Genomic DNA, 24935 nt, shown 5'->3' on the forward strand with positions numbered 1-24935 from the left:
TGAATTATCTAATGCTGTGGCTTGTACATGTCAGGAAGCAGTGTAAGTTAACTGGTTCATCTAGCTCATGTTTGAGGCATTACCTGCTTGTGTTTCTTACAGTTCTAGGGTGTTGATATGAAATAAACAGATGCAGGAGTTCCCCATTTTGTAGACTGTGGAGCAAAATCTTGCCTAGAAGCAGTTTCACTTAGTGGGCTGTGCTTGTGTCAATTTGTGGTTTCAACGGAAAAAGTGCCTGTAGTAACAGTAAACTTGTAACAGCAAATGACTTCAGTTTGCATTTGCTGCATCAGGAAGGACAATACAGCGTCAGTTTATGCATTCATTTTTGTGTCATTTCATGCAATGGTGTTAAAGAATGGTTAACGATGGTTGTTCACAGGGCTTAAATTGAAAAGTGTGAATGGCAAGACTTTCTTATGTTAGGTGCTTAATGATTTTATACATAGCTATGTCAGAATCCTCAGGAGGGTTCCCTATAGTGCTGTCATCTTAGATAAGACCTCACTTATCATGGCCCTTTCTCACAACTCTTAAGTGTACTGGAAGTTGTTAAACATCCAAGAATATACTGCAAGAAGGAAGACTTTCTTCTGTGGGTGTGTTTTATGGATGTCTTTGTGGTTTTTTTCTCTTCCAAAGATAATTTCTTACCTACCAGTTTATACACTAAAGCAGCTGGTTCACAGTTTTTTTTTTTTTTAATTATTATTTTAGTTTTGGCTGCGTTGGGACTTTGCTGCGCACGGGCTTTCTTTAATTGTGGCAAGTGGGAGCTACTCTTCGTTGGAGCGCGTGGGCTTCTCATTGCAGTGGCTTCTCTTGTTGCGGAGCACCGACTCTAGGCGCAAGGGCTTCGGTAGTTGTGGCATGCGGGCTCAGTAGCTGTGGCTTACGGGCTCTAGAGCGCAGGCCCAGTAGCTGTGGCGCACGGGCTTAGTTGCTCCGCGGTGTGTGGGATCTTCCTGGACCAGGGTGCGAACCCGTGTCCCCTGCCTTGGCAGGCGGATTCTTAACCACTGCACCACCAGGGAAGCCCCTGGTTCACAATTTTTAAAAAAGACTGTTAAGGTCTCTTCTCTGTTCACTCTGTTTTCTCCCTGGATGAGCTGATATATTCAGCTATCACCTCTGCTTATATTGATAATGTCCAAGTTTGTATTTCTGGTTTTTTTTTTTTTCCTTTGAGACCGGTATTCCTATGAGCATTATCTAATTCAAATCAAAGTTGATTACTTCTCTTTTTACTCTTTCTGTAGACCGCATCTTAGTTGGGGGGGTTACCCTGTACCCAGCTGTATATGCCAGTAACCACCCAAGGAGTGGAGTATATGTGTCTTATGGGTTGTTTGTGAATAATGTTCAAAATTTCTATATTCTTGCTGATTTTCTGTCTAGTTTAATCCATTTAGAATGAAGAATTGAAATCTGCGGCTGTTAGTGTTGAATTATCTCCTTTCTATTCTGTTAGTTTTTGCTTTGTGTATTTTGAACCTTTGTTAAGTGCATATATATTTATAAGTAATGTATACATTTATAATTTTTATATTTTCCTGGTGTCATTTCCTTTGTATCATTATGAAATGTCCCTCTTTGTCTCTAGCAATATTTCTTATCTTAAAGTCGATTTTGTCTGATGTTGTTATGTTTTAGCTTTCCTATGTTTACTCTTTGCGTAGTATAGCTTTTTCCATTCTTTTCTTTCAACCTATTATATCTTTGAATCTAAGATATGTCTTTTGCAAACTGCATAAAATCAGATATTTTTTATCCAGTTTGACCATCTCTGCCTTTTGATTGGAGTGTTTAGGACATTTATATTTAATGTAACTATTAATATGGTTGGATTTACTTTTGCCATTTTGTTATTTTCTAATGTCTCCTTTTTGTGTTGTTGTTCCTCTGTACCACTTTCACTGCTTTTTTTTGGGGGGGGGGTGGTTTTAAACTGTATTTTTGGAGTTATTTTCTTAGTGGTTGCTCTGAGAATTACATCTGTACCTTCATTTACTGTATTCTTCAGATTAATACTTAATTCCAACAATATATACAGAAACAGTACCCCAGTATAGGAGAGCTCCATCTCCTCCCTCCTTTTTATGCTATTATTTTTATACATGTAACATCTGTGTATATTATAAATCTAGCAGTACAGTGTTATAATCACTGCTTTGTACAATCTTGTATTCTTTAAAAGAAGGTAAGAGAGAAGTAAAAATTATATCAATAGAATCTTTTATGTTAACTTACATAGTTATCACTTTTCATTGTCTGAATTTCTTTTTGTGGATTTAAGTCACAGTATGGTGTCATTTCTTTTCAGCCTAAAGACTTTCCTTTATTATTTCTTGTAAAGCAGGTCTGCTACCAGTGAAGTCTCTTAGTCGCTGTTTATCTGTGAATTTTCTTTGTTCCCTCCCTCCCTCCCCCGCTCCACCTTCATTCTGAAAGAATAGTTCTGCTGGATATAGAATTCTTAGTTAATAGTTCCCCCACTTCCCCCCAGCCCTTTGAATATTATTCTACTACCTTCTGGCCTCCAGAGCTTTGGATGAAAAATCAACTGTTAATCTAATTGTGGTTTCCTTGTATATAATGAGTTATTTTTCTTGTACTCCTTTCAGTATTTTTCTCTTTCACTTGTTTGAGTATGATGTGTCTGTGTGGACCTCTGTTTATTTTCCTTGAGTTTTGTTGAGCTTCTTGGATGTGTGGAATAATGTTTTTCATCAAATTTAGAGGAGGCTTTGAGCTATTATGTTTTAATACATCTTTTCTATCTTTTTCTTACTCTCTTTATGGGATTCCTATTGCACACACGTTGGCATTCTTGATGTCCCATAAGTTTCTGAGGCTCTGTTCATTTTTCTTTAATTTTTTTTATTCTTCAGATTGTGTAAATTCCTATTGCGCTCTCATCATATTCACTGATTTTTAAAAAAAATTTATTTACTTTATTTATTTTTATTTTTGGCTGTGTTAGGTCTTTGTTGCTGTGCGTGGGCTTCCTAGTTGTGGCGAGTGGGCTCTAGAGTGCAGGCTCAGTAGTTGTGGCGCACGGGCTTAGTTGCTCTGCGACATGTGGGATCTTCCTGGACCAGTGCTCGAACCCGTGTCCCCTGCACTGGCAGGCAGATTCTTAACCACTGCACCACCAGGGAAGCCCCTCACTGATTCTTTATTCTTCCATCTTGAATCTGCTATTGAGCCCTTCTAGTGAATTTTTCCTTTCAAATGGACAAAATGTCCATTTGATTCTCTTTCAGTGATTTGTCTTATTGAGGTTCTCTGTTTGTGGAATCATTGTCATCATACTTTCCTGTAATTTTTAAAAATAAATTTATTTATTTTATTTATTTATTTTTGGCTGCACTGGGTCTTCATTGCTGCACATGGGCTTTCTCTGGTTGCGGCTAGTGGGGGCTACATTTTGTTGTGGTGCGCGGGCTTCTCATTGCGGTGGCTTCTCTTGTTGCGGAGCATGGGCTCTAGGAGTGTGGGCTTCAGTAGTTGCGACACGCGGGCTCAGTTGCTCTGCGGCTTGTGGGATCTTCCCGGACCAGGGCTTGAACCCATGTCCCCTGCATTGGCAGGTGGATTCTTAACCACTGCACCACCGGGCAAGCCCCTTCCCTGTAATTTTTTTTTTTTTTTTTGCCGTACGCGGGCCTCTCACTGCCGCGACCTCTCCCGCCGCGGAGCACAGGCTCCGGACGTACAGGCCGAGCAGCCATGGCCCATGGGCCCAGCCACTCCGCGGCACGCGGGATCCTCCCGGACCAGGGCATGAACCCGTATCCCCTGCATTGGCAGGCGGACTCCCAACCACTGTGCCACCAGGGAAGCCCCCCTGTAATTTTTAAATCATATTTTTCTTTAGTTCTTTGAACATATTTGAAATAACTTTTGAAGCCTTTGTCTGCTAAGTCCAACATCTGGGGACACTAATTTTTCTAGTGACTTTTTTTCTTTTTCTTTTTCTTTTTCTTTTTTTTTTTTTTTAAGGCTGCACCACGCGGCTTGCAGGATCTCAGTTCCCCAACCAGGGATCAAATCTGGCCTGCAGTGAAAGCACCGAGTCCTAACCACTGGACCTCCAGGGAATTCCCTCTGTTGACTTTTTATCTCCAGTGTATGGGGCACATTTCCCGTTTCTTTGAAAGTCTCTTCATTTTTTGTTGAAAACTGGACATTTTAGATAATATTGTAGCAACTTTGGATTCTGATTGTTTTTCTCTTTGAAAATGTCGTTATTTCTTTGTTTAGATAACTGGGGTAAATTTGCGAAATCTGTCTCTCCTGCAGTGTGTTGTTGCTTATGTCTCTGCTTTTTTTGTTTGTTTTTTCCTGTTTAAAATTTTAAGCCTGGCCTTGTAGTGGTTGCTCTTGTCCTTTCTAGCATAGCTTATTGGCCAGCTAATTGCTTGGGCAGAGTTGTGCTCAAACACCTAATTCCAGGAAGGATTTTTATTCTCTGCTGATGGATCTATATGTGGTTGGGGGAGTACACTTTAAAGTTCAGACCATTTTCAAGTCTGCCTGGGCTTTTACTTTCTGTTGGACCCTTTGGCATCTCCTCTGCATAATCATGCAGCCTCAGCCAAGAATATGCTGGACTCATTTATGACTACATCTTCAGGTTAGTAGAACCCATGACTGCCCTGCTTGCCTGCTGCTGAGATTGTCACTTGCACCTACAATGCCCAGGGCATAGTGTGGCCATCCACTCCAAACTGAATGAGGCCCCTTTGTTAGTGCAAACTGGCAGATCCTCAGGGCATGCCCCATCTCAATCAGTAGAACCTACTGAGCTGGGAGGTAGGGGGAAATGGGAGCAGTCTCAGGCAAGACAGATTTTCACTATTCTTAATTAAAATTTTGCAGTTTTCAGGCATCAACACTTTGGTTTGTATATGCTTTTTGAGTGATTTCCAGAGCACTGATTGGCTGTTTCTGTCAATTTTGTCTTGCTTTATAGTTTTATTTTGGGGAGAAGATTTGCAGACCCCATCACTTGCACATAGCCAGAAGTCCTGCCCTAACAATACTTATGAAACTCTGTACTCATAATCCATCACATCTCTTTCACTCAGAGGTAACCACTGTCCTGATATTTTGGTAATGATTACCTTGCTTTTTAAAGTAGTTTTATTGCACAACTAAGTATCCATATATAATATGTCACTTCAGTTTGTCTAATTTTGCACTTGATATACATTGAATTATACTGTAAGTTCTTTTTTTGCAATTTCCTTTTTTTTTTGCTTACTGTTGTTTTTGATATTCATCCATGCTGATATAGTTGTGTAGTGGTCTTTTATTTGTTTCACTGCTATATATGCTCCTTCATTGTAGGAATTTACCACAATTTATTTTACTGTTCTGTTGTTAATAGATGTTTGGTTTTTGTTTTGTCTATCACAAAAACAGTGCTTTTATGACACGTATGTTTCTCTAGACAGTGTTTTTCAAGCTTCAGGTTGCCAACTATTAGTTGTGAAATCATTTTACTGAGTCATGACCAGCACCAAATTTTTTAACTATATAGAATGGAAAAGAAAATATCTGAGTGCTTTACATAAGTTTTTTGTTTCATGAATATCACAAGAAGCTCCAGACTCCTTAGTCACCCCGTTTCCTGCACTCTAATCTCCAGAAAGCACTGCACATTCCTTGTTCTGTTTCTTCCCCTCCGTCTTCAGCTTCCTTCCACTTTGGTTTATCATCAGCAAAGTCACCAATATTCTTAACCTCCACTCTGAACTTTCCCTTTATCTTCTGATACTAATAACAGTCTGGCTTTCCCCTGAGGGCACTGCTTCACCTTGCAAGGGGTGGATGTGCTTTGTTTTTGTTTTTTTAAAAATTTATTTTGGCTGTGCCGGGGTCTTTGTTGTGGCATGCGGGATCATTTGGTTGGCAGCATGTGGGTTGGGCACGCGGACTTCTTAGTTGCGGCATGCATGTGGGATCTAGTTCCCTGACCAGGGATTGAACCCGGGGCCCCTGCATTGGGAGCGTGGAGTCTTAACCACTGTGCCACCAGGGAAGTCCCGCCACTGACCCCTTTATATTGTGATGATTTTTGTTCCTTGCTTAGTGTCATTATTACTTTTGTCTTAATTCTTGGTCATTTCAATATACGCACAGATGCTTCTTCTGACACTGCCCACTCAGTTCCCTTAATGGTTTTGTTCTCTTCCCTACCTCAGCCACGTATTTCCATAGTCATACTCTAACCTACGTTTCTCGAACTGTCTGTTGTAAAGGGCCATTATATTTTTATCTACAATCTATCGTTGGTGGTTTTTTTGGGTAAAATACAGTGAAAATCAGACACTAGGAAATCGAAATGCTCTTTGGTTGTCATGACAATATGAAATTGCTGTAAATTTCTAATCAGTTACTCTTAATTTCTACACTTCCCTCATTGCAGACAGTCATTCAAGGACAGCACTTAGAGTGCTATTTTAGATCTTGTTAGTTACCAGTAACTGCAACCCTTCTGTAATCTCAATTTCATTCACAGTGCTCTTCGACTACCACCTTCTATCTTTCCAGTTCAGTGTATACCCTTACTCCACTGGGATGTCCATTCTATTGGTCCTAGCACATTTTCACTACCCTATACCTTCTTAATGTGATCATTTAAATCATATCCTTGTACACACTTGCTTTTTCTTGCTTTGTTCTACTTGCTTGGCGAAACTACAGTTCAGGTTAAATCCAATGTCTACCTCCTCTGCACTTGGACTTATACAGCTGAACTTGAAAGGAGGAGACACATCCATGTATACCAGTTTCACTTTAAATTCATGGCTATAGCCCTTAGAGTGGGCCCTTATTATTGTCTGGAAATCATATACTGTACTTGCCTAGTTTCTTCACTTTCTCACTGTTGTTTCACAGCTGGTCCTCTGATCAGCCTCACCACCATCTTACTCATCCTCACTCTTAACTGATGACCTTGCTTTCTACTTTCTTGAGAAACTTGTAGTCAGAAGAAAACTTCCACAGATTCCCATTATGTTTATCTTTGGGCCATGCAAGATTAGAATGACACCTTTGTTTTGATGATTAATTTTTGCATTAAGGTCTCTTTTGCCTGTTAATCATACAGATAAATCAGCTGGGGGGGGAGTGGTTATATAATTTTCTGTTATTTTCCTTTAAACCTTTGTGTGTCCTTACGTATGGGGGATGGACATTAAACAATGACACAGTTACTTAACTACAGTTATGCAAAGTGTCCTGAAGGAAAATAGGTGTGTAATATGTATATAACAGGGATCTTATTAGTCTGTAAGGTACCCACGCTACCCCCAAGGAAGCAGTGTTTATTCTGATAACTTGCAAAGAGTAGCCAGCAAGAGGTCCGGCACAAAATGAGTGTGAAAGGCCAGAGATCTGAAAAAATTGTTTTTGTGACAGTTTTTGTAGCTAAAGAGAGCTAGGGTGTGAGTGGCCCAAGATGAAACTAGAGATGTGGACAGAGGTTTTGAGCAGGGAAGAGCAATCACATTTTACCTCAAGTTTCTGTTAATGGTTTCTACATAGTTTAGAAATTGAGTATTGTGAATTCTTTTTCACCCTGTGTAAATCATTGTACTTAGCAGTTTTATTCTTTGTCAGATTTTCTGTAGCGTATGTTAAACCCTTTTCCATTTTTCACAAACCCCCAAACCTGCCTTATTTTTCACCTTGTATTATGCTTTGCTGACCAAGAGGAGGTCTGATATGATACAGACTCCCTCCAGATTTTCCCAGTAGCCTAATTTACTCTTATACTTACCACTTCCTTATCTCCTCAGAGCAGGCAGTGTACTGCTTCCTTACCATGGTTTAACTTTTCTTCCTGTCCTCAAATTCTTTTGTGTTAGTTTCTTAATTATTACAGGACTAATAAAATGGTGCATTTTCATTGTCCAGAATTGACAACCAGGTTTTGAAAATTATTGCATATGATTCTTTTTCTTTCTTTTTCCCTGCGTTGGGTTTTCGTTGCTGTGGCGGGCTTTCTCTAGTTGTAGCTAAGTGGGGGCTACTCTTCATTGCGGAGCATGGGTTCTAGTCATGCAGGCTTCAGTAGTTGTGGCATGCAGGCCCTGGAGCGTGTGGGCTTCAGCAGTTGTGGTGCATGGGCTCAGTAGTTGTGGTGCATGGACTTTGGGGGGGGCGCAGGCTTCAGTAGTTGTGGCTCGTGGGCTCTAGAGCTCAGGCTTAGTAGTTGTGGGGCACGGGCTTAATTTGTGCATGGACTTTGGGGGGGGCGCAGGCTTCAGTAGTTGTGGCTCGTGGGCTCTAGAGCTCAGGCTTAGTAGTTGTGGCGCACGGGCTTAATTTCTCCGTGGTCTGTGGGATCTTCCCGGACCAGGGATTGAACCTGTGTCCCCTGCATTGGCAGGTGGATTCATAACCACTGCGCCACCAGGGAAGTCTGCATATAATTCTTTTAGAGGGAGAGAGAAAAACATCAGATAAAGCTCAAGTTGCCTTTTTTTTAAAAAATTAATTATTTATTTTTGGCTGCATTGGGTCTTAGTTACTGCACGCGGGGTTTTCTCTAGTTGCGGCGAGCAGGGTGTTACTCTTTGTTGTGGTATGCAGGCTTCTCACTGAGGTGGCTTCTCTTGCTGTGGAGCACGGGCTCTAGGTGCATGGGCTTCAGTAGTTGTTGCTCGCAGGCTCCAGAGCGCAGACTCAGTAGTTGTGGCACACGGGCCCGGTTGCTCCGCGGCATGTGGGATCTTCCTGGACCAGGGCTCGAACCTGTGTACCCTGCATTGGCAGGCAGATTCTCAACCACTGCACCACCAGGGAAGCCCTCAAGTTGCCTTTAACTACTCTCTCCTCTTGGTCAACCCCCACCCCCAACCTTATAGGACATTTTAAAAATAGTTACAGAAAGTATGTGAAATCTTAAAAAAAATACTTTCTCATATAAACATGTCATATTTGCCTTGTAAAGGTATTGTTCTGCTTGTTCTATGGAGAACAGGTTGGTGGGTAGGAGCAAGACTTAATATAGAGAGACAGGAGTTGACTCTCAGTCATTCCATTGAAAAATAAGTGATGGAGGTTGTGTTTAGAGTGGTTGACAGTGGAGATAGAGAATAGTGGACAAACTAGAAATCTAAGGACGTAGGATTGATAGGAATTAGTGATTGATGGGATGCAGTGAGTAAAGGAGAAGGCATTGTCAGGGATAACCCTCAGGTTTTTGACATGAACAACTGAGATAATAGTAGTGCTAGTAACTGAGCTAGGGAAAGCTAGAGAAGGAGCAGAGTTGGAGTAGTTCAAAGATTGATGTAGTGAATTGATTGTCTTTGTGAATCTAAATGACATCAAGTGGATATTTGAGTGGACTGGTATAGAACTCAGAGAAAGTCTAAGTTGGAGAAACAAAATCACTAGTATAGGGATGGTAGTGGAAACTGTGAGTGGAGAATAGATCACTTTGGTGGGTGGGAAGAAGACTTAGCCCAGGGACTAACTACTGAGGGGTTTGGTAGAGTGATAAGCCTACAAAGTAGGCTGAGAAAGAGCAGCCAGAAGAATAGGGAAACCTGGAAGCCAAAGAAAGACAGTTTAAGGGGGAGAAAGTGCGGTTAGGCATAGAATGCTGCTTAGACATTCAGTAAGATGAAGGCCAAACTCTTGTCTGTTGGATTTAGAGATACGGGAGTCATCAATGACCCTGGTAAGAACTGTGTTACTGGTTTGATAGAAGCAGATGTCAGGTGGGATTTGGTTGGAGAGGGACTGTGAGAGGTAAGAAAATAGAGGAAGGGAGGTTAGACAACTCTCTTAATAAGGTTGGCTGTGAAAGACGAGAATAGTACCCGGAGGAGGAGATGTGAGGTTGAAGTAGTAGATAGAAGGAGGATTTTAAAAATTTTTTAATGAGTGAATGAATGAATGGATGGTCTAGATGAATGTGAGAGGTTGATGAGTGCCAAGGAATAATCAATAATGTAAGGTTCTAGGGAGATGAGGGGATGAGTTGTACTAACATATACATGTACACATGTAAACATATACACAGAAGGGGATTGCCTTTAGATTGGAGGGAAGAACAGCATGGGAGGAAATGCTGTTCTAATAGGATAAATGCTATCTTGTATATTTCATACTTGAATGTAAATTCACTGTGAACATTAAACCCCAGAGGGTTGAGAGACTTTTATCTCAAGGATGTAACTCCCAGTTGATAGTTTTATCATTTCTACTGCCAACTACATTTGACTACCTCTACCAGGAACATCCCACTTTTCCCCCTGATCAAAAACAATATATGCAGTAAATAATCTGATTGTTTGGGAAGGTTAATCTGTACTTCATTTTTCTTCCGTTGCAGGGAGTTTTGTCAGAGCTTGTATTTCTATTAACTGTGACTTTTTTATTTCTTGTGTTTAATGAATTACAACAAAATTCCACTATGGGGGGAAATGCTAATAGAATTCATTGACTAAATTTGACCTAAATAGTAGTTGGTGTCCTGAGCAGAAAAAAATACAACTCCTTTTTTCTTCAGAAGACTTTTCAGTAGACTTTTATGTTAGAATGGAGTTTTGAATAGGTAATAACTTATACAGGATACAGAATTCAAGAGGTACAAAACTATATACAGTGAAAAGTCTTTGACTCCTGTTCCTTCATTCACTCGCTTTCCTTTCCAAGGCAGCTGGTATTACCATTTTCTTAAGTATCCTCCTAGAAATTTCTGTGCATCTATAGACAAACTCATATATAATTTTGTTCTTTCTTTACACAAAAGGTATAATGTATCTTTTTTGTTCATTTAACATTATGTGTTGGAAATTGCTCCATATTAGTATATGGAAAACCTTTTCATTCTTTTTTGCCACATAGTATGGGCATACCATGATGAGCTAACTGATGTCCTATTTATGGTTGATGCCAGTGTTTGTAATTGATGTGGGCATATTTAATTGGTTTTGACTGCAATACTGGTTGTTTTTTAGGCAGCAGAAGTCACTGTAAATCTCAACACTTAAATTTAAGGAAGTTGAAAGATAATCGATTGATGTGTCATATTGAAAGACATTGATAATTGTCATGTTTTCTTAAAGAAAAACAGACTAGTCGTTTGTGCTACCCACATAATTTATTTAGTTGAAGAAACAATAGTTTTAAGGATCATTTAAACACATTTTTCATTTGAGTACATTTCTCAGATATTTCAGCTTTAAGAAAAATTTTATTCCAGAATATAACTTCATTTTCTACAAAAGAATCAACTCTCATGTTTATTCAGTTGGAAAATCTGTTTTATTCCTCATACCTGGGGGTATTGCATATCTATGAATATTTTATTTCCTGTTGTTTTTTTGGTCAACATGCTTTATTTAAGACACTGGCAGTCTGTTGGTTTAACTTTTACTCTGTCTGTCGACTTTCAGTGGTGTTACATTCCTTTTGGAATGGTGTTTGGAATGACGTATGCTTATTTTCTTTTAGCTCAAAAATTACTAATGGTACAAATACGCTTATGAAATAGACTACACATGGGATTGGGGTTTTTTTTCCCCTTAATTTTATGTATGTATGTACGGCTGCTTGGGTCTTCATTGCTGCGCGCCGGCTTTCTCTAGTTGCGGCGATTGGGGGCTACTCTTCGTTGTGGTGCGCAGGCTTCTCACTGCAGTGGCTTCTCTTGTTGCGGAGCATGGGCTCTAGGTGCACGGGCTTCAGTAGTTGTGGCTCGCAGGCTCTAGAGGGCAGGCTCAGTAGTTGTGGCACACGGTCTTAGTTGCTCTGCGGCATGTGGGATCTTCCCAGACCAGGGCTCGAACCCGTGTCCCCTGCATTGGCAGGCGGATTCTTAACCACTGAGCCACCAGGGAAGCACCATGAGATTGTTTTTAACTTACAAATGTTTCCAGTGGCCATGAATGTTCTGGTTTTCATGAATGTGTTAAGGAAACTTCATCAGAATGCCTGTTTTATCAGCAGCTGAGAACAGGACCTGAAAAAAACCCAGATATATAGAACATTTATGTTTATAGTAAGCAAAAAGGTAGGCTTGTCATGTTAGATCAATAAAAGGATTTTTCAGATATCTTCTAGTTGCTGTCTATCATATAGTGACCTATCAAGTAACTTGATGGAATGAAGTGACGGAGATGTCTTATTGTACCTTACTGACATACCATCTAGCTTAATGTTTGTGTCTGTCTGTGACTTATGGCACATTATGATCATTGCCTTCTTTAACATCAGTTGTTCAGGGTGAGGTATTTACTTGCTTTGCACATTGTTAGCATCCTCTTAAAAAAACCACCAGTTAATGAAGTTTGCACTGTATAGGTCACAACTCTTGTGGTTAAAGATTATGTCCTGTTTCTCAGTGATTAAGTGGAGTTGTAGGCACACACAGTGGGGGAAGGATATTAGGTTCTAAAGTTAGCATAGGAGGTGGAGAATGTGTGTAGGGAGTTTTCTTTTAAACCCCTTAAGTCATTCATAGAATAGAGAGTATTAGGTTTTCTGGGTTCACAAAGTAGTTAATCTGTATTTAGTGGCTATTGTTTATGAAACAAAACATATGTTTAAACATTAGACTCATCATATTCAGCATGATGAGAGGTTTGTGGGAACTAGGAAGAACTGAGGAAACAGCAGATTCAGGTTTTTCATCTTAATGCCCCTCTAGAGCAACTCCTATTGAGAGGAATGACAGCTTTGATGCATGTAATTACTTTTGTTGCTCACTTGCCAAATGCACGTAATTGATGGGTTTTTTTCCCCTTTAACATAAGTGTACATTTGATGTCACTCCACTGTAACTCACTCCCTTGCTTCCTTTCTTTGAGGATTTGAATGTAAAAGTAATCATTCCAGTTCACTTGTAGACCAGTTTTTTTGGAGCATTCTTTTTCATTTATATTAAAGTTAACATACATGCTAACTGTATCAAAGCTTTGAGGATCCTTTTCTTGAACAGTTTAAATAAAGTTTTAAAGTTGAAAATCCTTGTTTGGTTGCTTGCTGGTCTTGCAAGTTCAGTAATAGAAGATTAATATTGTGCCATTTTTAGTAGTTGTGTATGCCACTATTGTGGTCATATTAAGTCCTCTGAATTTGACTGTTGTTCAAGCAAATAATAGATACATGTATTTTAAAGGCCTATATGATGGTAACTTTTGCTGCCCACTTAGAAAGGTAGGAATGTTGTGTTGATTAAATAATCTGCCATTTCCGTTTATTGATTTTTGTGTGTTTTTGTACAGGTTGCTTTCCCGTTGCATCTTTGACGTAGTTTCCTAGACTCTGCTCCATGATTTAACTTGAAAGTCTGAAATGAAGATGGAGGAGGCAGTGGGAAAAGTTGAAGAACTCATTGAGACTGAAGTCCCACCAAAAACATCTGAACAAGAGACAGCTAAGGAGGAAGATGGATCTGTAGAACTGGAATCTCAAGTTCCGAAAGATGGTGTGGCAGATTCTACAGTTCTTTCTTCAATGCCCTGCTTGTTGATGGAACTGAGAAGGGACTCTTCTGAGTCTCAGTTAGCATCCACGGAGAGTGACAAGCCGACAGCTGGTCGAGTTTATGAGAGTGACTCCTCTAACCACTGCATGCTTTCCCCTTCCTCTAGTGGTCACCTGGCCGATTCAGATACACTGTCTTCTGCAGAGGAGAATGAACCCTCCCAGGCAGAAACAGCAGTAGAAGGAGACCCTTCCGGAGTGTCTGGTGCCACAGTTGGGCGCAAGTCTCGCCGGTCCCGATCTGAAAGTGAAACATCCACCATGGCTGCCAAGAAAAACCGGCAATCCAGTGATAAACAGAATGGCCGAGTCACCAAGGTTAAAGGTCATCGGAGCCAAAAGCACAAGGAGAGAATCAGGCTACTGAGGCAGAAACGGGAGGCTGCTGCACGAAAGAAATATAACTTGTTGCAGGACAGTAGTACCAGTGATAGTGACCTGACTTGTGACTCAAGCACGAGCTCATCAGATGATGATGAAGAAGTTTCAGGGAGCAGCAAGACAATCACTGCAGAGATACCAGGTAGAGGATGTTTTTTAAACTGACTGTAGAGCACCTGATGGCATTTTTCAGCTCTCAGGCTCAGTTAGATGAGTGACACTTGAAAAAATCCAGGAGACCTGCAGCTCTGTGTAAATTTGAAGACTGCAGTGTATTAACAAGACATGGCCAATTTAAAAACCTGTTCTGAGGTTTCCAGTGCACTTTAGCACATCAGCCAAAAAAAATACTTAATGATAGGGACAGGATTATTTTTAAGTAATGGAATATCTCAAAAGTCTCTTTCTCTGTAACAGATTACCTGAATTCCCATCATTGCCTTTCTAGCACTACTTAGATTTAATACTCACTGTTCAGCATTATTACTAAGTACGTTTTCCTCAGGAATAGGCACCTTGCTTTATTATATAGCCACTGCACTCGAGCTTATGGTGTCTGGAATAACACGTTCTACCTTTCGTTAAAGGTTTCTAATAACTATTCCTCCTAAAACAGTAGTTTTATGTGTCCCCCCCGCCCATTCAGTGCATGTTTAGCTAGTTGTCACTTGCATTGAAAGGAATGTTTTTTTGCAAAATTTCCCCCTTAATGCCCCCAAGTTTAAAAAGTACAGAAAAATCTGCTGTTCCAGGTCTTATTGGTATAAGAGTCTGTAATTTATTACATGTTTGACACATCCACTTTCTCCATATTACTACGTCTGGTACTGTGTATGTACTACGAAGGCAGTCTTGAGATTTCATAGTGGAAGAAAGATGAGGTCTGAATGGTTCTTGGGTGAATTCTCATGATTGAAGAAACTCTTTCGATCAGGAACATTCTGTAAAGTACGTGGCATTTAACAGATCATGACAGCATTACTTATTGCTACGTTAAAGGGGGAAGTTTTGGTTTTCAAAGTTTTATGGGTGACTGTTTTTTCCTCCTAGTTTTCTGAAATGTTTCTGTTTCTGTACGTCAGCATATTGCTGATATACAAAGAATATTTCAAGATAAATCCTATTGGTTAATTAAACCTATAGCTAACCAAACTTATAGAAACTCAGTAACAAGAATGATTTTATAGGTGTTCAACTTAAAATAAAAGCATCATCCATATAGTATATTAAATATGAGTTTTTAACAATCGTTAGAAATGCTTACTGTTTTAATATCTATTGAATTCCTTTGGTAGTTCCTTATGTTAAAATTACTGGGGGAGGGGATTTAATTGAAGCTCATCAGATGACTGCATGAGAGAAGCAAACTTTGGGGTTGTTCTAAGGCAGGTTCTAGGTGTATTTCAGATTTACATTTAATATTTTAAAGAAAGCTATATTAACACCTATACAATTGTTTATGAATTCTTATGTCCTGTTCTAAGCTATTAATCAGGATCATGATGAATGTCTTGATATAGTGCTTACTTAATTCCACTCACTAAATAGATTTTTATGTAACTGCCCAATACTTTGTCTTTTTATGGAAAGGGAGAAGGTGGGTGAACAAAGTGCTCTTTGAAGATAGACCCCATTGTAGAGGTGGCATGAGAAATATCTTCGTGGGCATTCTCCCTATTTGGCTTAAATAGGTTAGGTGTGCTTTGTTCATATTTTCCAAACCTCTTTGCTAATTCACCACCTTGACCAGTGTCTAAAGCTTCTAAAACATCAGTCTTCTGTTTCTTGTCTATTCTGAATTGTATACTAACCAAAACACCAAAGTAAATTATCTGAATCTATAATTTAGTTTCTGTTGTGCACACCACTTAATAAGTTGGTGGATTTTGAAAATATGTAGCGTTTCCTAAGGTAATCATAGAGAATCAAATGGGAGGTAAGCTTCAGGGCCACTGTATATAACTGCCTAGGCTGTGCACCACAAAGTTTCCGAAGGCGCTGTACACGTAAGCAGCTGTGAATGGTCCTTCCTGGAATTATGCAAAGCAGCAAAGATAGAACATCCTAAGTTTAAATATTAGGAAGTTCATTTCAATTATCCACATTGTTACCCCCGAAAAATTTTGACATTTTTCATTTCTGATGTCATAATTATGTATACCTCAGTTTCTTGAATCACATTATAACTTTGGGGCAGGGGGGATACTCTCTACCTTATAGCAAGGCAGTTGTTTAAAAGTTGTATAGATTGTAAAGATAGGATAAATTGTGAACTGACTTAGAAGATGAGTGCAACACCATGGACATTCAGGTGAACTTAAACTGGATGTACCTAACAGCGAATCTCTTGGAATTTGACATTTGAATCCAGTTGTTTATACAGAATGGAAACCAAGAGGAAAAGTAAACACTGAGATTCTTGCTCTATGCTTTCATCAAGGTACAACTAATTTAGTAATTCAGAATTGCTGTATTTATAAACTTTTGTTTGGCAGCAGCTTAAACATTGAAGGAATTATGCTAAATATTCACTTATGCCAAACAGTTGAACAATTAATGCATTTTCTTTTAAAGAGTGGAAATAATTATTGCTGCAGACTTTTATAGTGCATGGTGATGCTTAATAATTGAGTTTGATATTTGGACAGTAGATGTTGATGAAGTGGTTTTGTTGTTGTTGCTCTAGTTAACAGTTGACTGACAGGCAGCTTAATATCCACATTAGATCATTCTTTCCTTGAAGTTTTTGAAATGATATTGCTCTTTTAAGAATCTGGAGGTATCATATCAAGATAATTCTGGCAGTTCTTTCATTTGGGGGACTTAGAGATGAGCAAAAATAGAGTATTTTGTAGTGGATATTAATGTGAAAATACTATGTGGTAGTCGAGTATTCAAGGCTTTTATTGTGTCTCATTTATAGATGATCTTTTGGTATTATTAATCTTTGTACTTTATTATTAGAGCATTATTTCGGGGGGTTGGGGGGTCAGTTTTTCTGTAAAATCACTTTGAGACTAGAGCTGTAAAGTCTGCTCTTGCAGGGATTTTTTTTTTTTTTTTTTTTTGCCATGACACACGGCTTGTGGGATCTTGGTTCCCTGACCAGGGATTGAACCTGGGCCCTCAGCAGTGAAAACTCAGAGCCTTAACAATTGGACTGCCAGGGAATTCCCTGCAGGGAATTTTGATTTTAGTGAATAAGTGTGACATCAGACTTCAATTCAAAAATTCTCTGAACAGACCAGCTTACATGCGTCATTGTAGGTGGGCAGCAGGGAAGAGTTTTTCCAGTGACCATTGTTTTTCATAAATATTTAGTATACAGTAAACCTCAGGGTAGCTTCATCTTGTCTTGGCTATAATGACCTGCTTTTGTGTGGTTTAATAGTCCACCATGCAAGTGCCCACTTAGACTGAGGTTCCAAAAATAGTATCCACCTTGGTAGGTAACGGTCAGTTGTCTTGGCTGTTTTGCATTTTAGAAAATCTAATCGGTCTTTGTTGGAGAATGTCAGGGAGGCTGTTGAGGACACCTGTTTAAGATCATCTGAATCCTCAATCCCTGTGGCCAGGCGCAGCTCAGACCTACTGAAGCTAGGATCTCATCACTCACTACTCACCACACACAATTATACAGTGAAATTCCTCATGATAAGCTATCATTTTACCTAACAGTTTTTCTGAGGTAGAGACTTATTATGCTTGATCAATTAACTCTTACTTGGAAATGAAAAAAATTTCTTTAGTAAATCCTTTGTAGGAAATTTTGAAAATAGAAAAATGTGATGTATTAGATTAAAATCCTGCTTTTGTTAACATTTAAGTATATTGCCTTCCATAATATGTAACAAAATTTATCATACTATGTATACTTCTTTCTTTCCCTCTAACATTGCATTTTGAGCCTTTAACCAAAACACAATCGTCTCCCTAAAACCATGTATGGATTTTGAATAATTTAGCTAACTATAAAATAACTTCCCTACTCCTGGCACTTTGGGCTGTTTTTAGTTTTTGCTATTATGAGGAAGGGTATGAACACTTTAAGGCTCTTGACACATACTGTCAAACTACTTTTTAATACTTTATTAAGTTTATTCCATCCAGGAGCTTGAGTATTTGTTGCATTATATTCTTTCTATTGAGTGTTTATAAAAATGTTGCTGGTTTGATGGATGAATTGTATCTTTGTTTTAATTTGCATTTCTTTGATCACTAATGAAGTTGAAAAATCATATTGGCCATTTTGTATTCGTTTGGTAAACAGTCTATTCATGTTCTTTGCATATTTTCCTCTTGCTACACTTTTTTTTAAAAAAATTGATTTGTGAGGATTCTTAACCTACTGGGGATTGAATTACTTGAAAAATATTAAATTATTAATTTAAGCAGAAGCAACTCATGGTAGAAGATAAGACCCCCAAACCCATGTTAGGAATTCCATGACCTTTTTCCTATATTGAATATGAAGTGACTAAAAGCCCCATGTCCCCAATTTAAGCCTCTGTAATCTGATTGTATTTTGATAGCTATTTAGGAGACTCACTAAATACATTGATAACAAGACACCGAGACTGAGTAATCAGTTGAAGACTGCCTGAAAAGTGATTAGTAAATGCAAACAAAGCAGGTAATATCTGTGCAGTTTTCAGTCTGGCTATATGTTAGAATCACTTGTTGAGGGGGTGGGAGCATTTACAACTTATGATGCCCAGACCCCACTGCAGACCAATTAAATCAGAATCTCTGGATCTGACCCAGGCATCAGCATTTTTCTCCCAGCTTTTTTGAGATACAGTTGACATACAACATTGTGTAAGTTTAAGTAAGGTATACAATGTGTTGATTTGATAAATGTATATATTGTGAAATGATTAGCACAGTAGGGTTAGTTAACACGCCTCTCACTTCACATAGTTATAATTTGTGTGTTGGGAAGTTTTAAGATCTGCTCTCTTAGCAACTCTCAAATATACAACACAGTATTGTTAACTATAGCCACCATGCTTTATTACATCCCCAGAACTTACTCATCTTATAACTGGAAGTTTGTCCTATTTGATCACCTTCACTCATCCTTGCTGCACCCCGTATTCTCCACCAAACTACTCTGTGTTTTTATGAGTTTGGTTTTTTTTAAGATTCCACATGCAAGTGAGATCATACAGTATTTGTCTTTCTCGGACTTATTTCACTTAGCATAAAGGCACCAGCATTTTTTTTTTTTTTTTTTTTTGTGGTATGCGGGCTTTCCTCTGCTGTGGCCTCTCCCGTTGCGGAGCACAGGCTCCGGACGCGCAGGCTCAGCGGCCATGGCTCACGGGCCCAGCCGCTCCGTGGCATGTGGGATCCTCCCATACCGGGGCGCGAACCCGGTTCCCCTGCATCGGCAGGCGGACGCGCAAGCACTGCGCCACCAGGGAAGCCCAGCACCAGCATTTTTAAGCTCCCAGGTGATGACAGTGGACACCCAGGCTGAGAACTACTCAGTTAAGCAAAGTGATATGTTAAGTCTCCCATAGCTAAAAATCATTGTAAAACTGGTAGTCTGCTTCAGTTAAGTTCTGAACAGTGGCATCTAGTTTTTAAATATGTTATTAGTAATTAATAAACATAAGCACCTTGAAATTTTACTCCATTTAAGTAATTATTTTAAAAGCATGCATTGTTTAAATGTGGTTTTCTCTATGCTACAGTGTCTAGATAATGTTACCTTAAATTTAGAAGCTTTGAAATCTTACTGGCGGGTATCCTTTGGCAATCTCTAATGTTAAAGCACCAAGGTATTATTTTCAGCCTGCTTTTCCTAGCTTATTTCCTAAAGTGAGTGCCTTTAAAAACTTTGTGTATGCAAAAGCATAAGCTTTGCTTTTGATGTCTTTCTCAAAGTAGGATATATTTTAGTGTTAATAAAAGGACATATGTGTGTTTAAGGTGAGAATATGGTCCCCGGTTGTTGTTTGTTTTTTTAAATGTATTTTTTAGAGCAGTTGTAGGTTCACAGCAATATTAAGCAGAAGGTGCAGAGAATTCCCACTTATTCCTGTCCTCACATGTGTACAGCCTCTTGCACTATCAACACCCCCACAGAATGGTACATTTCTTGTAATCGATGAACCTAGATTGACATATTATCACTCAGAGTCCACAGTTTACATTAGGGTTCACACTTGGTGTTGTGCATTCTGTGGGTTTTGACACGTATAATTGGGTCCTCTTTTTAAGACTTCAAAATGTCTTGTTTTCAGTATTTATTGCTGGTAGTCATCTTTATGAGGCTGCAACTTATCTCACTGTCCTTAGCATAAGTATTCTCACACCAGGTTTTTGAATTCAGCTTTTAAATACTCATTTTCCAGTGTTTGTTGAAAAATAAGCAGCGCCAGAATCTGAAACTTCAAAGTAGTCATATCATTTCCTGTCCTGTACACTTCAGTTTACCCAGCACTTATAATGGGGATAAACTGTTTAAAGAAAGTTTAGTGTTCTTTAAATTCTATTTAGACTTTCCGTAGGCTAAATATGTTACACTTTGGGGAAAGGTATGCCCTTCTTGAGGAAGTTTACTTATAAATGAGGTGTTTTTTTTAAATAAATTAATTTTATTAATTTATTTTTGGCTGCGTTGGGTCGTCGTTGCTGCGCACAGGCTCTCTAGTTGTGGCGAGCGGGGAGGCTACTCTTTGTTGCAGTGCGTGAGCTTCTCATTGCGGTGGCTTCTCTTGTTGCGGAGCACACGGGCTCTAGGCACGTGGGCTTCAGTAGTTATGGCTCATGGGCTCTAGAGTGCGGGCTCAGTAGTTGTGGCGCATGGGCTTAGTTGCTCCGTGGCATGTGGGCTCTTCCCGGACCAGGGCTTGAACCCATGTCCCCTGCCTTGGCAGGCGGATTCTTAACCACTGTGCCACCAAGGAAGCCTTTGTTTTTTTTTTTTTAATGTGAAGAAAGGGGATGGAATGGAGTAATCAGGGGAGGAGGAATGAAACGAAGTTAGAGGGAAAGTTGATAACAATAAACTTCATGAGGTTTTTGTTTGCTAGGTAGAATTGGGCTAAAAATGTGTCCCATAGCCTTTTAGGCATTGAAAAGAGGTGGCATGATGTAAGCAGTTCTCATTTCCTAGGACAAACACTTCTTTTCTTGATACTGAGACCTGGGAAATGTTTCTTTTATCTATTCATAAAAAATCACTATGAGATAAAGTAAACCATATTTTCAGAAATACCCTGAGATAAATACAACAGAGCATTTCATAGGGTAGTTCTTTATAAGACTTCTTGGTATAGGTAGATGGTATAAGGCCAAGATTGATTGATTCCATCAGTCATTCATTCAGCAAATATTTGGGCACCTACTATGTGGCATTGGGAATGCAATAGTGAATGAAAAGTCCCTGCCCTCATGAAACTTAATCTTTTCTGAGGAGACAGATAATAAATGAATTCATCATATGCTATCAGGTAGGGATATACACTCTGATAATAAAGCAGGATATAAGAGATGAGATAAAGATGGACTAAGGATGGGGTAGAAAAGCTATTTTAGATACTGTAGTCAAGAGTGGTCTGAGGATGTAACATTTTTAATAGCTCCCTGAAGAAATGAAGAGTTCAGTATAATTAGTTTTATTAGAAACCCAAAGTATATGGGACCCAAACCAAAGCTGATCTGGCCTAGTTCAAGGATAAAACACTGTATGTAGAGGAGCATATCCTAAAACTAGAATCCTATGAAACCACTGTTCTACTTGCTATTAATAGCTGTACACTGTTCACACATTTGGAAAGTGCTGGATCATGTGGAAGCAGATTTCTTTACTGCAGGACAACTCGGAGCCGTTAATGTGCTCTCCAAAGTGGGGAGGATATGATTTGTAGCATATCCCAAACTTAACCACAAAACTTTTTTTTTTTTTTGAGGCATACCTTTTAGCACCTTGCACAGACCAGGGTTTATAAAAAACTGACCCAGAGGTATACATGGATTATGCATATCCTCTGTGGGTTTTTTTTTTTTTTTTAATTTGGCTAAGTCAGGTCTTAGTTGCGGCACATGGGATCTTCGTTGTGGCATGCGGGATTTTTCCTTTTGGCACTCAGGTTCTAGAGTGCGCAACATCAGTAGTTGCAGCATGTGGTCTCTCTACTTGTGGTGCGTGGGCTCTAGAGTGCGTAGGCTTAGTTGCCCTGCGGCATGTGGGATCTTAGTTCCCCGACCAAGGATCGAACCCACGTCCCTGCATTGGAAGGCAGATTCTTAACCACTGGACCACCAGGGAAGTCCCCTCTATGTGGTTTTTCCATAAGGAAAAAAAATTTTTTAACTTAAAGCAAGAGCATTTGATAAAAAGCTGACAATTATTGTATACTGATTTATTATGGGTCAGCTGTCAAAACAACTTTTAGAATTTTAAAGTCATAGTGTGAAAATATTCAGGGATGCAGTGGTTTTCAATCAAAGCTGTACGTTAGAATCACCTGGGGAGCTTAAAACAAAACAAACCTCTAAGGTCTGGGAGCCACCTAGGTTTTGGTATTTGTTAAACCATTCCAGGTCTTTATGTTCATCAAAGGTTGAAAACCACTGTTACAGATTAATAGTTAGTTGTATAGTAACAGAATACACAATCCCCCGCAGATTCAGTGAAGCTATGAAAAATGGTAGTATCACGTTATGTTTCTCAGAATTACCTACTTTTGTTTGGTTGTTAATTAATTTAAGTGCCCCTTATGAGTGCTATACCTATATGGCTGTTCTTAGTAAATGCTTATGCCATTTTCCTGAATAAACATGTCTTAATAAAAATACAGTTTTCTGATTTAACGATGTTTTATCAAATGGCCTCAATGTCTTTAAAGCTGACTTCAGTTGTGCTGGGGGATCTGAAGGAGCGCCCAGGGAAATTCCAGGATTACTTGACAGGGGTGCTGTGTGTGATAGGTGCTGCATAGGCAGTGTCCTAGAAGAGGCCATGAGCTGTTTTTCCAAGATGCAGAGGCAGAAAGAGAAGTTCCTAGTGTGGATGGAAAAGCTAACTCTACTTGACACTGGCGAAGATAACAAGCAGCTGCTGGAACCCAGGGAACTTAAAATGCAACTAGTTGGCCAAAGAATTTCCCCTGTCGCCCAGTCAGGTGCTTACATGCAGATGCCTGATTCCCAAGAACTGCCATAGCAGCCCTTTGTGACTTGTCACAATGTTGACGTACATTAGAGTTCTCAAAGACATTACAGTTTTCCAGTTAACTTTGCTGAAAATGGGAATATTACAGAACAACCTTTGAATCTATCACAAAATTGTGTTAACTATCTGCTTTTTGAATTGTGTAAGAAAGAATATGCTTTTGCCCGTTGTAAGTTTCTTTTGATGATGTTTTAAAAATTATAATAGTAAACAGTTTCTTTTTAAAAAATTAGGTATTCAGAACAGAGTTTGATAAATTCTAGCTTGAGTTTTGTTACATGTGGTTGGAACATAGAATCATATTTATACGATGGTAGGAGTGATCCTCATCTTTATGCTTGTTTCATGCAAAAATATAAATAAAATATAAAATAGGGAATCTTAGTGAATCCAAGGTAGCCAAGTAGTTAATTCCCTGAGAGTCTCTTAGCATTATTCTCTACAAACACTGTTGACTCCCTTCTGATTCCAGTAGGAGGAATGATGTAATTAATTCCGCTCTGGAGGTCATGAGTGAATATATTGCATGAACATTTTTCTATCATTCTTTCGTATGTCATTTAATGAACTAATTTGTTGCTAGTCTTTAATGAATTATATTAAATAGCCTTTGTATGCAGGAAGAATGAATTACTTTTCGAGCAAATTAATGTTCTGTACGTACTATACAAGATACTGTAGGGAAAGCAGATTAGAAAGGAGTTTGATTTCATGCATGAGAAAAATAGTAGTTTTCATTGTTACATAGATAAATTTTTATTTTGAGCTTTAACTTAAAGCTCAGTGCCTGAGCCAATAACCTGGCAAACATCATCCAGTGGAATTGTTTGGTACTCTGATGTAAAGGGTACCTCTAGAGGATACAGATGAAATGGTCACTCTATTAAGGGTGTGTATTGAATGGGTTTTTAAATTACTAGTGACTAAGTGTATTGGCTAATGTACTACCAATTTAATTTTGTTTTCAATTCCTGGACTGAAAATAAATATTATGTTAAAGAGCCCATGGAGTGTGTCAAAGGGGAGAAAATAGCATTGAAAGGTTTTGCAACATGATAGATTTTTAATGTGTGGCCTAGGACTGGGAGATACTGGTATTTTATCTTTTCTGGGTTGGTAGGAATATTGTGAGAAAAAGCTAAATTAGGAAGAAAATTTTCAGTAGGAATATATAACTTTGCTAACATTACCTGTTTTTTTAAAATTGTACTTTCTACTGGGTTTACTTACAATAAAAATTTAGTAGTCTTTCCCTTCAAATTTATAACTTAATAACTTCTCAATATGAGTAAGGTTATTTTAATATTTAATGTAGTTGCAACTTTGGAAAAGATCTAATTCTGTGTTTTGCAAGAGGAAAGATAGGTGGCGTGCATATTTGGAGTTTCATGTATAGTTGACACAAGAACAACAGGAGTTTGAACTGCATAGGTCCACTTATATGCAGATTTTTTTCACTAAGTATGTACTGTAGTTCTATACGATCTGAGCTTGATTGAATTCGTGGATGCAGAACCACAGACTGTAACACTTTATGTGGATTTTCTTCAACTGTGCAGCGGGTGGGAGCGTCATCCCTTGCGTTGTTCAAGGGTCGACTGTATAAACAATAAAGACCTCTGTTTTATTTTAGTAATTTACCAGTAACTACTCAGAAAAATTGTCACCACTTTTTCTATTTAGTTCTATATTCAGACATTTATACCTTGTAAATTAACTGTAACAGACTGAGTCAATTTATTTTGCTTTTCTAGTTTTGAAGTGAAAAATGACTATTGTGGTTTTTTTCTTTTTAGAACTTGATATATGAGAATTGGGAGTTTCTCTGAAATGATAGTGCAACACT

The 24935-nt window shown here is 38.8% G+C and overlaps 1 protein-coding gene across 6 annotated transcripts in view; it reads left to right on the forward strand.

Annotated features, from left to right (window-relative positions):
- The window catches only part of ARK2N (arkadia (RNF111) N-terminal like PKA signaling regulator 2N), an 83376-nt gene that overhangs the window by 20396 nt on the left and 38045 nt on the right, over positions 1–24935 (forward strand). For 4 of the 6 annotated variants that reach the window (XM_055080722.1, XM_055080719.1, XM_007110995.4 and 1 more), the window contains one exon: positions 13260–14044. In XM_055080722.1, coding sequence (XP_054936697.1) covers positions 13330–14044 — 715 coding nt within the window. In that variant the 5' untranslated portion in view covers positions 13260–13329. Of the gene's footprint in view, positions 1–4344; positions 5099–13259; positions 14045–24935 lie in introns of those variants that run through there. The other 2 variants (XM_055080720.1, XM_055080721.1) reach the window with 2 other exon arrangements.

The sequence above is a fragment of the Physeter macrocephalus genome, chromosome 19 (genome assembly GCF_002837175.3).
Source record: "Physeter macrocephalus isolate SW-GA chromosome 19, ASM283717v5, whole genome shotgun sequence".
NCBI classification, from domain to species: domain Eukaryota; kingdom Metazoa; phylum Chordata; class Mammalia; order Artiodactyla; family Physeteridae; genus Physeter; species Physeter macrocephalus.